Genomic DNA, 12,852 nt, shown 5'->3' with positions numbered 1-12,852 from the left:
GGGCAGGCAGGCAGGCAGGGAGCCTGCCCTGCCCCCGGTGCGCGTTGGGCCGGAGCCCACCCCTCCTGCAGTTGAACCCCCTGCTGCACCCTGCACTCCTCCTGCATCCCAACCCCCTGCCCTGAGCCCCCTGCTGCACCCCGCACTCTGACCCCCTGCCCTGAGCCCCCTGCTGCACCCCGCACCGCTCCTGCACCCCAACCCACCGCCCTGAGCCCCCTGCTGCACCTCTCCTGCACCCTGATCCCCTGCCCTGAGCCCCCTGCTGCACCCCGCACCCCTCCTGCACCCCAACCCCCTGCCCTGAGCCCCCTGCCGCACCCTGCACCCTGCCCCCTGCCGCACCCCTCACCCTTCCTGCACCCCACACCCTAACTCCCTGCCCTGAGCCCACCCCACACCCCTCCTGCACCCCCTGGGGGCAGGGAGGGGGCAGAGTTGGGGCGGGGATTTCAGGGAAGGGGTTGGAATGGGGGCAGGGAAGGGGTGGGAAGAGGCGGGGCAGGGGTGGGGCCTCATGGAAGGGGTGGATCTTGGGCGGGGCCGAGGGGGGAGAGGTGTCAATAAATGTGGCCCTCAGGCCAATGTACTAGTCCTCATGTGGCCCTCGTGGTCATTTGAGTTTGAGACCCCTGCACTAGAACAAATGATTAGAGAGCTCCCCTAAGAGGTGTGGGAGACCCCAGTTCAAGTCCTTTCTCTCCCTCAGACAGAGGGGAAGTGAACCTGGGTCTCTTCATATTGCAGGTGAGTGCTCTAACTATTGGGATGGCACATCCTTCTCTGGCCAGATTTTGTCTGAGACTGGATCTGATGGTTGTCCTCTGAGCAGACCTGCTGGATCAGACCCTGCAGGCGAGATAAGCAGAGGAGCACCTGTCTTCCCCAGGGTCACGGTTCGTGCTAGGTATTGGGCAGGAGATAGGCATGGGGGTGCCTAGTGGGAGGCAACAGTGCACATGGCTAGCCGCAGAAACAGGCACCTAAGGGACTTCGGTGGCTGGGAGCATCTCTGTGGAGCAGCAGGGACAGGGCACCAGATCTGGGCTGTGCTCCCCCGCCTGCTCCTGTTCCCTGTTTTGGAAGGATCGGGGCTGGGGGGAGAGGAACTCATGTGATTCACAAGAATCCAGCCGAGGGAGCCCCACGGACTCCTCCTCTCCGGGCTGCTGGTTACAGCGTAACAGTGATGGGACCCGTCGCTTCCCTCCAGGATCCTCCTCTAGCCCCAGCCCTGAGCCCCCCGGAGCTTTCACCGACACTCAGACCTGGCCATTGCACTCCGGGGGCGGGACGGGGGACGACTTTCTCCGGGGGCGGGAACCAGCCCCGGGCTCTGCAGACAGCAGCTCCGGAGCCTGCAGCTGAGGGAAGAGACCCGGGGGAAGGGCCGGGGCCGGGCAGGAAAGTGACTCTGCACCAACCGCCCCTCCTCGCCCCAGCTCTGCTCCCGGGGGGGCGGGGGTCTGCGAGTCCCAGAGCTGCTGCGCGCCCCCGCCCCACCCCCCGCTTTGCTCCCCTGAGCGCCTGCAGGAGCCGAGCCAGCTGCAGCCCGGCAGTGCCTGAGTCACATTCAGTCCGTTCTGATCCCCCCCCCCCCATTGATCAGCTGTTGCTTCCCGCCCCGTTCCCACTCAGTCACTCCGGATTTCAGCTCCCCCCAGCATCCCTCCCTCCTCCACCTTCCTCATTCTGCCAGGTTTAGAGGGGAAGCCCTGTTAGTCTGCATCAGCAAAAACAAGGGCGAGTCCTTGTGGCACCGTAGACTCAGAGACTAACAAATTTATTTGGGCATGAGCTAAAACCCACCTCATCACGACATTTCTTAGTCTTTAACGTGCCACAAAGACTCTTCATTGTTCTGCCCCATTACTGAGACCCCAGCGATCCCTGGGGAGCAGGAACAGCAGCTGGGGGGGGCATTGACACCCCTACACTGGCTCCCCCGGCAAACTGCCCCTCCCAGCCCCCCCCAGCTCCGGGCCCTGCGGGGGGGCTGTTACTTTAAGAGGAATTTGCTCCGCCCCCACCAGCCGGGGACACAGACCTTGACTTCAACTTCCCGCTACTCTGGTACTTTCAGTTCTGAAGCGCGTGTCAGGCCCAGGCGGGGAGGGGGCTCGGCCCCGTCACTTCAGCTACAAATGTAACAAATGTAACTGGTGCTGCAGCCTCGGTGAGTGACATGGGGACCAGGGCCGGATTTAGGGGCACGTAACCGAGGCGACTGCCTGGGGTGCCAGGCTGGGGGGGCGCGGGGCTTGGGGGCTGTTTTTGTTGTTAGCGATAAAAGGAAAAATCGAATGTTTGAAGTAAAATGTTTCAGGATTTCCTTATGTGGCTCATTTGTCACCAACCTCCTAGAATGTTCTAGAACTTTGTAGAATTTTGTGGAACCTTCCAGACTTTCTGATTCAAAGCTTCTTTCCAGGGTGCAGCAGGGAGGGGAGCTCCGGGCTCTGGATCCCCAGCTGCACGGCTCGGTCTGAGATCTCCGGACACACGGCACTGAGGGCTGTTATCACCAATGGGCCTCACTGAAGGGATTCTCAGGAGAAACTGGCACCTCCTGACTCTGAATGTAAACCTGGCGGTGGGAATGTCCCTGCAAATTCAGAGATTTCTCTGTTCATCTGAACACAGACTGGGACGCTGGCACAGAGCTGGGCTCCCTTTGTGACAGGTGTGTGTGTGTGTATTTGTGTTTCTCTCCCCCCCCCCCCTTTGTTATTAACTCACTAAACTGAAGTTCCGGAGGCAGGGGGCGAAAGACTAGAAGAGAAAACCCTTGGTCCACAATCAGTGAATCCCTCCCAGCTCCACCTGGGTCTGCAGGGCCATTGCCCCGAGGGAGGGCAGGTGCTGTTACCACTGCCGCCCACCCTGTGGGTGCCTGCCAGAGCAGGGAGTGCTTCATCTCCTCCCCCAGGGCTCCCACTGACAGAGCGCTGGGGGGGGAGGGGGAGTTAGTAGGGAAGTCCATGAGTCTGTGACCTGGAGCCCTGGTCACATTCCCTTCCAGTCCAACACTGGGCGCTCTGTGGGCAACACTGGCCCGGGTGGCTGTAGGGGAACTTACAGGCACCTTCTAGTTCCTGGGAGGATTTTACACCACCGCACAGCCTGGCAGGGGTTGCGTGTCTGGGTACAGCGTGAGCCTAAAGCTCTTTGTCTCTAAGGGTACATCTCCACCGCTGCTGGGCGGTGCAATTCCCACCATAAACAGACAGACACATGCTCAAGATAGATTTCAGAATGGTAGCTGTGTTAGTCTGTATCAGCAAAAAGAACAGGAGTACTTGTAGCACCTTAGAGACTAACAAATGTATTTGAGTATAAGCTTTTGTGGGCTAAAGCCCACTTCATCAGATGCATGCAGTGGATGTATGCATGCTTCCTACTGTATTTTCCACTGCGTGCATCTGATGAAGTGGGCTTTAGACCACGAAAGCTTATGCTCAAATACATTTGTTAGTCTCTAAGGTGCCACAAGTACTCCTCGTTCTTTCTGCTCAAGATAGTACAATAAAAACAGCAGTGTAGCATGGGTAGCGGCTTGAGCTAGCTGCCCAAGTACATACCCACTGTGATCCTGGCACGTAACCTGAGCTGCTGCCTGGGCTACCAAAGGTACACTGCCGTGTTCAGTGTGCTAGTTCCAGCAGAGCCAGCACATGTCTGTCTACCCCACGGGGACGCTCGCTCCCAGCTGCAGTGGAGACGGATCCTTAGAGCAGTTTAAATGTTGCAGATCCCAGGGGCACAGAGACGTGGGGACCCTGCTCAGAATTCATTCATGACATAGCGCCAATGCTGGAGGCAATGAGAGTGGGTCACTGACATGCAAAATCATCGAGGCCAGGGACTGATCTGCTTATTGGGAAATCCCCAGAGGTCCCTCACCGAGGACAGGTGTGGTTGGGAGATGGAGCCACTTTTCCCCACAGCAATTAGTGGCCATTCATAGCACATTCAATGGCCCTGCCTGCACTGGCTTGTTTTCCTTAATATGTCCCATTCTACAGGAGTATCTAAATGCCCCAAGCAAGACGGGTGCCTGATTGTTCCGGGCACCGTACACACCAGTAGTGAGGGACCGTCCCCTCTCTTGAGAGTGTATTAAAATCTAAATAAGACCAGACAGCTCCACGGATGTCAGCCATGGTGTGAACGTGGTATGGACCAGTTGCTGGCACAGTGACATCTAACCCTGCTCAGAGCCAGGGCAGACGAGGACTGTGGGGGAAATCCCCTCCCTTCCCGTGTACGTTAGGCAGCAATGAGGCTTGTTACATCCTCTACACTGCCCCATGGTACTGTCCTGTCACTGCGTCACACTCACTTGCCATCTGGTTTGTGATTTCTCCTGTTCCCCAGACCAAGCTACGATGACGGGGAAGGTTCCCTCGTTCTCCCCCGGCTCCACAATGAGCTCCGCTTTGCCCAGCTACGTCGCTCTCTGCCTCGCTCTACAGGTTCACAGGCTGGCGTCAGGTAGGAGCTCCAATCTCCTTGCTGGGTTTGCTGCTGTTGCTGGTCATCACCGTGCATCTCACATCACTGCCTTGTCTTGTAAACCACGTCTGCTCAACCTGCCCACAACCAGCAATGTGGAGAAACCACAGGGCACAGCTGGGTCCCTAGTAACCATGTTTGCTACCTATATGCAATCTTGTCAGGCCTAGCTACACGCACACTGCTGCTCTAACTGGTAGCTTCTAAGATATAGAACATGGTGAGCATCACTATGGGGCTCACAAACTATTTAAAGGGAAACTACCCAATTCCTTTACACTACACTGCCGGACTGTATCAGTCACAGATCAGACTCTTCAGCCCCAAAGAATCATGAATCCCCAACTCTCTGGTTATGAATCGAAAACACACAAGCCATTCGTACTGCATTGGGCACATCTGACTAAGGCTGAGAGGTAAACCTCATGTGTCAGTGAGGATGTGAGGATATTTGCTGTCTTCTTTATTCTGTGCCATTGGTGAAGGCCTTATAGTAGTGGTCCCCAACATGGTGCCCTGGGGCACCATGGCACCCGCCGGGGTATCTATGTGCACCCGCTTAGTCACACGGTGTGAGAAGTAGTGCCCAGCAGGGGAGAGAAGCCACAGCCCCGCACCTGCCGGGGACAGAGAACTCCGGGGCTGCAGGCTGCGGGCGCTGGTGTTCTCTGTCCCCAGCAGGCACGGGGCTGCGTCTTCTCTCTGGCTTCTCTCCACACTGCTCAGAACTGCCAACAAAAGAAAGGAAAAGGGGCTCGGACTGCCACCGCCCAAACTGCCAAAACGCAAAACAAAACAAAAAAACCTGCCCGAACTGCCGAAGCAGGGAAAAAAAAAAAAAACCACTCGGACTCTGCCGCCCCAAGAATGGACAGAATGCTGCCCCTTAGCATGTGCCGCCCCAGGCACGTGCTTTTTTTCTCATGCTTTGTGATTTATTATTTTTTTAACATTTTCCCCCAAAATGAGTGGTTCAAATAAAAGACAACGTACGTATTATTTCAACGCAGAGTGGGAAGAATCCTATTGTTTTATTGAAAACAAAGGGAAATGTCTTTGCTTATTGTGCGGTGATACTGTTGCAGTGCCGAAAAAACATAATGTCGAACGCCATTTCGAAACTAATCATGGCTCTTTTGACATTAGCCATCCACTTAAATCTGAGTTGAAAAAGGTTTGATTTGAGTTGATTCATTTTCTTCTATCTGCCCAACAATCTGTTTTCACTAGACAAGTGGTAAAGTCTAAAAGTGCTACTATTGCTTCCTTTAAAATTGCTCATCTGCTCGCAAAGAAGAAAAAACCCTTTCAAGATGGTGAATTGTTGAAGGAAGCATTTTTGACTGGTGCTGTTTGCCTGTTTGAAGGATTTCCTAACAAGGGTGAGATTTTGTTGGCAATACAAGACTTGCAGTTATCAGACAACACAGTTACGAGGAGGATACATGCAATTTCAAGCGACATGCAAACTCAGCTAAAGGATGACTTGGAAATATGTGACTGGTTTTCACTGCAGTTCGATGAGTCAACAGATATATCGGATACAGCGCAGTTGGCAGTTATGGTGAAGATGATATTTAGTGACTTCACCATAAAAGAAGAGTTACTAAAAGTATTGCCTACGAAAGGGTGAACAAAGGGTGAGGACATCTATAATTTATTCAAATCATACGCAACATCAATTAGTATGCAACTACACAAGCTGTCTGGGATCACCACTGATGGGACACCAGCAATGATGGGCAGCGTCAATGGATTCATTGCACTCTGCAAGAAGAATGAATCCTTTCTGAACTTTATGTCTTATCATTGCATTATCCACCAAGAAGCTTTGTGCGTCAAAGTTCTTTCTTTTCAACACGTCATGAATGTCGTTATTAAAATAATTAACTCTATTCGAGTGAAACCTTTGCAACACCGAGTTTTTAAGGCCCTGTTGGAAGATGTTGATGATAAGCAATCTGATCTTGCACACAGAAGTACGATGGCTGAGCAAAGGTAAAGTTCTTGCACATTTTTTAAGCCTAATTGAAGAGATTAAAGAATTTCTGAAGTCCACAAATCAGAACTTTGAGCAACTAGAAGACTCCAGCTGGTTAATGGACTTGGCTTTTCTTGCTGACATCACTGACAAATTGAACAATTTAAATCTTGAGCTCCAGGGAAAAGACAAACATGTGGCTCAAATGATAGGTTCTGTAAAATCATTCAAAGCAAAACTGATCTTGTGGATGTCACATATGAAGACAAAGTCTCTCGTACATTTCCCAAGTATGAAGAAAATGGTATGTGTCAGTGATTTTAATCCATCACCATTTGTTATCCACATTCAAACACTTCTGGAACAATTTGAAAGGAGATTTCAACAGTTCACCATCATTGAGCCTGTAGTTGCCTTTCTTGTGAATCATTTTACTTGCCAAATAGAGGTAACAGAAATGGCTACATCAATTGCGAGTCTCATTCAAGTAAGAACAGAAGACATGGAACTGGAGATTTTGGACCTTCAAAATGATATTATTCTAAAATCCTGTGCAACAGATGAAAACTTTTGGAATCTGGTTGACCGAAAAAAGTTTCCTGCCTTAAAAAATGTAGCATACAAAATAAAATCTTATTTCGGTTCCACTTATCTATGCGAAGTTCTGTTTTCAACAATGAACATCATAAAATCAAAATACAGATCTCAGCTTACAGATGCCCATCTTGACGATTGCTTACAAACGGGAATATCATCCTACTCTCCCAACTATGAAAAATTGTCTGAAGCAATGCAGTGCCAAAAATCACACTGACTTTATTAGAAAAAACGTGAATTAATGATACTTATTTTCCATTAAGTGCTGATGAGTGCGCATGATTAACTTGTGTTTAACTTTTTTTCATATTTGTTTGTTTGTTTATTGAAATCCAGATACAAGTAACAATACAAAGAATATTTTTTAATTAACCATAACTGGCTATCTATGTTAAAGTAAGAATAATAAATATATTTGGGCCAGCAGTTCAACAATGTTTTATATATAGTACTGAAATATTACTAGCCTCACTTTCTGCTACAGCTAGTCTAAATTTTTCCAAAAAACTGTCCCATCAAAAAATAATTTTACTTTTTAAAAATAAATAAGATGAAAACTGTTTATGATATTTTGTAAAAACTCCTTAATTTTTCTTACAGGTAGATAAAAAAGAGCAAATTCACATGCTAAGGTGAAAGAGTAATTGCCGAATAATTTAATTAATATCTTTTACATGTAAAATTACCTTTTTTATCTTATGGATTCATATATTATGTAATATTAAATATGATGTTTTTCGTATTATTTAATGTACAAATTCAAAATAAGCCTTGAAAAATTATTGGCACCCGCCACACTCTTCTGAAAACATGAATGTGCTATTGGCCACAAAAAGGTTGGGGACCACTACCTTATAGTGATCCACTCCACCCCCGGGGCTACCTGCACAGCTACTCTGGCATTTTGGTTCCCTCCTGCTGTGGTTTCCATCCTCCTAATTTAACCAGCTCTCTCGGTCTCTCCTGATGCTGAGTCTCTGCCCTGAGATGCCCCCTTCCTGTGCAGTTCCACAATGGCTGGTTCTCTGCCCCCTGCTCTTTTTTACCTGCTTCCTCCCCTCTCTCTGTTATCTGAGCTCTAACTTTGCCTGCATAGTGATGAGCTATTTTCATATCTTTACACCTTGCAGACCCTTACACCATCCCTACACTAGTTGCAGAGGCCCCTGCACTTCAGCATCATGAAGGGTCCTTGTGTAGCAGCGAACCAGACCCCCCAATATCCATTATACTCAAGGTGCCCATGAGAAGTCAGAGCCCTAGTCAGAGAAAATATGGACAATGTATAACATTTACTTGTGTACTCTGTGTGACAGATATTGCAACCACACGTGGTATTTTGGGAACTATGAATGTGTCTTTGTATCCCTTTTATAAATAGTATCTATATGTGTTATATCAGCGGTTCTCAAACTATGGGTCGGGACCCCAAAGTGGGTCATGACCCTGTTTTAATGGGTCGCCAGGGCTGGCATTAGACTTCCAGAGGGCCAAAGCCCGAGCCCCACCGCTCGGGTCCAAAGAAGAAGCTCGAGCCCCACTGCCTGGGGCTAAAGCCAAAGCCCAATGGCTTCAGCCCTGAGTGGCGGGGCTCAGGTTACAGGCCCCCCTGACTGGAGCTGAAGCCCTTGGGCTTTCGCTTTGCCCCCCGCCAAGCCAGGATGGTGGGGCTTGGGCTTGGAATTTGGTTCCCCCATTCTGGGGTCGTGTAGTAATTTTTGTTGTCAGAAGCGGGTTGTGGTGCAATGAAGTTTGAGAACCCCTGTGCTATATGTGTCTTTGTGGGCTCAGGATTGTAAACCACTCCATGGGGGAGGGTTACCCCATCTCCTCCAGTATCTACAAGCCATGTGGGGTAATGACTTCTGGGACAGATAACAGCTCGGGAGAAGTACCACCCCCAGGGAAAGTTGCTTAAACTAGTTCAGGACAGGTCCCAGAAGCCCAAGAGAACAAAGATTTTTGGTATAAACCCTCGATTTAAACTGGTTGGAGGTCTGGGATCTTGGACTACAAACTGACGTGACTTCTTAGCCAAAAGAACAAACCCTTAGAGAAGGTTTTGAAAGACTTAGGACCCTACCAATGAGTCCCATGTGCCAAATGAGAATCCTTTGGGATAAGTGTAACATGTTCAGACCTTCAATTGGTTTATGGTAACTTTTCTGTCAGGCTTTTATCCTTCAATGTTCTCTGCTTTGGAAGAGCCGTTTGATTACTGGTAACCATTGGCACACACTATTCATAGCCCTGGGAGTGAAAGCAAAGTTCAGGTGCTGTTCTTTGGTCAGGCGTGCTGGGAAAACCAGTTAATTGAAGGGGGGTGCAAGCCTAAAACCCCAGTGTGGAGGGAGAGGGATGTGGGTTCCTGCCCAGGGAGAGGTGACAGCTGGAGGCCTGAGACCTAAGGGGACGTTCCTTGAGCAGTCCACAGAGGGGGTCAGAGGTGCAGTTACCCCAAGCCTGTGACTGTCTGTACTCATAGTCATGTCTAGGGCACTGCCTGGGTATATGGTGTTCACGTCTAACTCAGGGCATTCTCTTACTGTGTGTCTTACTGCTGAGTTAATGCCACTCCCAGTCCCTCGCCAATTTAACTTCAATTTTTCATTGTGCATTTCACAGCACATTTCACAGTGGCTGGACCTGACCATCCAGTCACTGCCTCTCTAGGTGGGGAGGCCGTCCTGCCCTGCCACCTCTCCCCCAGGATGAGCGCTGAGAACATGGAGCTGAGATGGTTCCGATCCGAGTTCTCTGCAGTCGTGCACCTGTACCGTGATGGGCAGGATCAGTACGGTGAGCAGATGTTAGAATATCGAGGAAGAACTGAGCTCTTGAAAGACGACATCACCAATGGGAGTGTTTCCCTGAGAATACGCGATATCCGACCCTCTGACGATGGGCAGTACAAGTGTCGTTTTCAGTCCACTGTCACTTATGAAGAAGCTTTTTTGGAACTGCAGGTGGCAGGTCAGTGACTTGTTCTGATACTTTGACATCTTCAACAGGGTAATAAGTGGAGTCAGAGGGTTCATTGTGAGATGACACTTGATTTTTCTCATTATGGTGGGGGGTAGCTCTGCTCTGGTTAAGATTGATTCTAGTTCACTGTTTATGGCTATATTTTATGAGGGTTCTAAACTCCATACACATACTCAGATTCTCTTGAAAACTTCTGTGACGCATTGGACTCTGGGGTGTGGTTAGTGAGCTAAATTTGAGGTCATTAGAGCAAGGGGTTAATGAGATACACAAACACCCCTGAAAAGTCAGATGACATTAACATGTTGTGATTACAACTTTTTTGTGCACACCTGGTACCAAACAATAGCTGCTCATCCTCACATTGATGTCACCAGCTGGGATTGATTTTGGCTGGTGTCTGGCATGCACAGGGTAACAGTGCTCGATGCACAGGGTCCAGTAGCCCTGTGCCTTGTGTAAGAGTGGAAGAGTTGAGGAATTCCCTCCAGGACAGGTGAAGGCAGGTGGCCTGATGCCTGAAGGTGCTACCAGACAGACCAGAAGGGGACAGGTGTAGCTAGTTCTGTAACTGTGACATGAGGTTTAGGTCTGGTGAAGCAAACACCAGACTGCTGACAATCCCCATGGCAATAAGACACCTCTGTGCACTTCTACTGTCACAGCCTACAGACCTCAGCACTGAAATGAAGCAAACATGATCCCTCTCCTCATATCACAGTGACAGCTCTTCCAGCCTGCTCGAATTAATCCCTCCACCAGTCACTACGGTGACTGCGAACACGGGGAAGGCAGTGGGAGTGTAGGCAGGTAGATGCTGAAAAACAAATCCAAGAAACACAAAACAAGCAATGGCACCTTCTCATAGCCCTTCCTCATACCTGTTTATTATGGCACCACCCTCACTGAACCGTTCCCAGCCCCTATGCCATCCCAGGAGGCAGAGTTAAGGTTACAGGGCTGGGGTGGTATGTGCTGTTGTTTTGTATCTCTTGGGTTTCAGAAATTTAAGTTTAGCCACCCTCTGTATTTTGGAAAGGCACAAGGCCCTGCTGGGCAACCGCAATTCTTCATTGACAAGTATTTGTTGGGAATTAATATGTAACTATAGAGCTCCTGTGGCCGCGATGGAGTCTGCTCTGCAGAGCGGCTCCTGCCAGGAACAGATGCGCACTGGAGCATAGCAGGGTAACTCCCTTCGAAGCCAGGGCACAGGTGATACATCAGGGAGCATGCGGGGTCACGTGCTCCCCCAGATTTGCTGCCTGGCTTTTACTGAGCATGCCTAGTAATACTGCTGTTAGCCAGCTGCCATCACTCTGCCCCCCCCCCACACACACACACACTGTTGGCAGGCATGAGTCGTCCCTGCCCCAGGGACACCTGTTCGAAATCCTCTGGGGTAAACACACACACACACCGGAATAGTACAATGAATATAGGAAGGGGAAATATTTATTTACAGAGGGATGAAGGTAGAAAAACAACAGGGGGAATATAGGGGTGGTGGTGATTGATAAAACAGGCTGAGATCCAACACAAGGCCCCAGTGGTACCAGAACATAAAAGGGTCGATGCCAAGCACTGCGTCTACTCAGAGTTCAGGAGTCCTGGGCGGAGTTCCAGTGCAGTGCTGAGTCTTGGATGCTCCTGACCGCCTTTGGCGCCATTGAACTTTCCCCAGCAAACCCCTCCGGAGCCCTCTTCTGCCGCTCTCTGCAAAGCCCCACAGAGCAACAACCTCCCCACTTGCCTGGCTACAGCCTCCCTCTTTATTCCCAATGCAAGGTCACAAGCCCCAGTATTCAGGGCCCCATACAGCTCTGGGTGACAGGGATACTGGGTTCAGCTCTGGTTTGTCCTCAGGTCATTCCTTCCTGTCACAATGCTCCTCCTGGCTCTTGTCCTGGGTGTCCCCAGTCAGCTGCTCTGTCCCTCCTGGGCTTTGGACAGGTTCTCAGCTGCTTCTCTTATTGGGAGCTACAGACACACATGCCCTGTCACTCTCCCTCTCTCCACCCTCCTCCCCATAGGTGCTGACTCCATAGGTGTTCCAGGGCTTGAGCACCCATGGAAAAAAATTAGCGGGTGCTTAGCACCCACTGGCAGCCATCTACCCCCTTCCCCCAGCACCTCCCGTCTGCCGGTGGCCCCAGTGATAAATTCCTCCCCCTCCTCCCAGCGCCTACCGCCCACTGCAGTCAGCTGTTCCACGGTGTGCAGGAGGCGCTGGGAGGGAGGCAGAAGAGTGAGGGTTGGGTGTGCTTAGGGGAGGGGGCAGAACTGGGCAGGAAGAGGTGGGGAAGAGGCCGGGCAGGGGCAGGAAGAGGCGGGGTGGTGGTGGGGACTTGGGAGCAGAGGTGGGGTGTGGGCGGTGCCTGGGGCAGAGTGGGAGGTTAAGCACCCCACCCCACAGGCCTGGAGGAAGCTGGTGCCTATGCTCCTCCCCCTGGAACACCCAGCACTTCTCATAGACTCATAGACTCATAGACTTTAAGGTCAGAAGGGACCAATATGGTCATCTAGTCTGACCTCCCGCATAATGCAGGCCACAAAAGCTGACCCCCCCACTTTCCCTTATCTCAGCTGTTGAAGTCTCCAGATCGTGATCCAAAGACTTCAAGTCGCAGAGAATCCTCCAGCTTGCGACCCCTCCCCTATGCTGAGGAGGAAGGCGAAAAACCTCCAGGGCCTCTGCCAATCTACCCTGGAGGAAAATTCCTTCCCGACCCCAAATATGGCGATCAGTAGAACCCCGAGCATACAGGCAAGAT

At 50.7% G+C, this 12,852-nt stretch overlaps 1 protein-coding gene across 1 annotated transcript in view; it reads left to right on the top strand.

The window, feature by feature from the left end:
* The first annotated feature begins 2,110 nt into the window (after positions 1-2,110).
* Positions 2,111-12,852, top strand: part of LOC112125173 (butyrophilin subfamily 1 member A1-like) — a 32,429-nt gene continuing 21,687 nt past the window's right edge. Inside the window, exons 1-4 of the mRNA XM_029914047.1 lie at positions 2,111-2,176; positions 2,432-2,683; positions 4,378-4,494; positions 9,719-10,066. Coding sequence (XP_029769907.1) covers positions 4,389-4,494; positions 9,719-10,066 — 454 coding nt within the window. The 5' untranslated portion in view covers positions 2,111-2,176; positions 2,432-2,683; positions 4,378-4,388. The remainder of the gene's footprint in view (positions 2,177-2,431; positions 2,684-4,377; positions 4,495-9,718; positions 10,067-12,852) is intronic.

Source organism: Terrapene carolina, unplaced genomic scaffold (genome assembly GCF_002925995.2).
Source record: "Terrapene carolina triunguis isolate 2854851 unplaced genomic scaffold, T_m_triunguis-2.0 Scaffold28843, whole genome shotgun sequence".
Classification (NCBI taxonomy): Eukaryota; Metazoa; Chordata; order Testudines; family Emydidae; genus Terrapene; species Terrapene triunguis.
The sequence above is the reverse complement of the archived record's forward strand: the minus strand, read 5'-3'. Positions and strand labels throughout refer to the sequence as shown.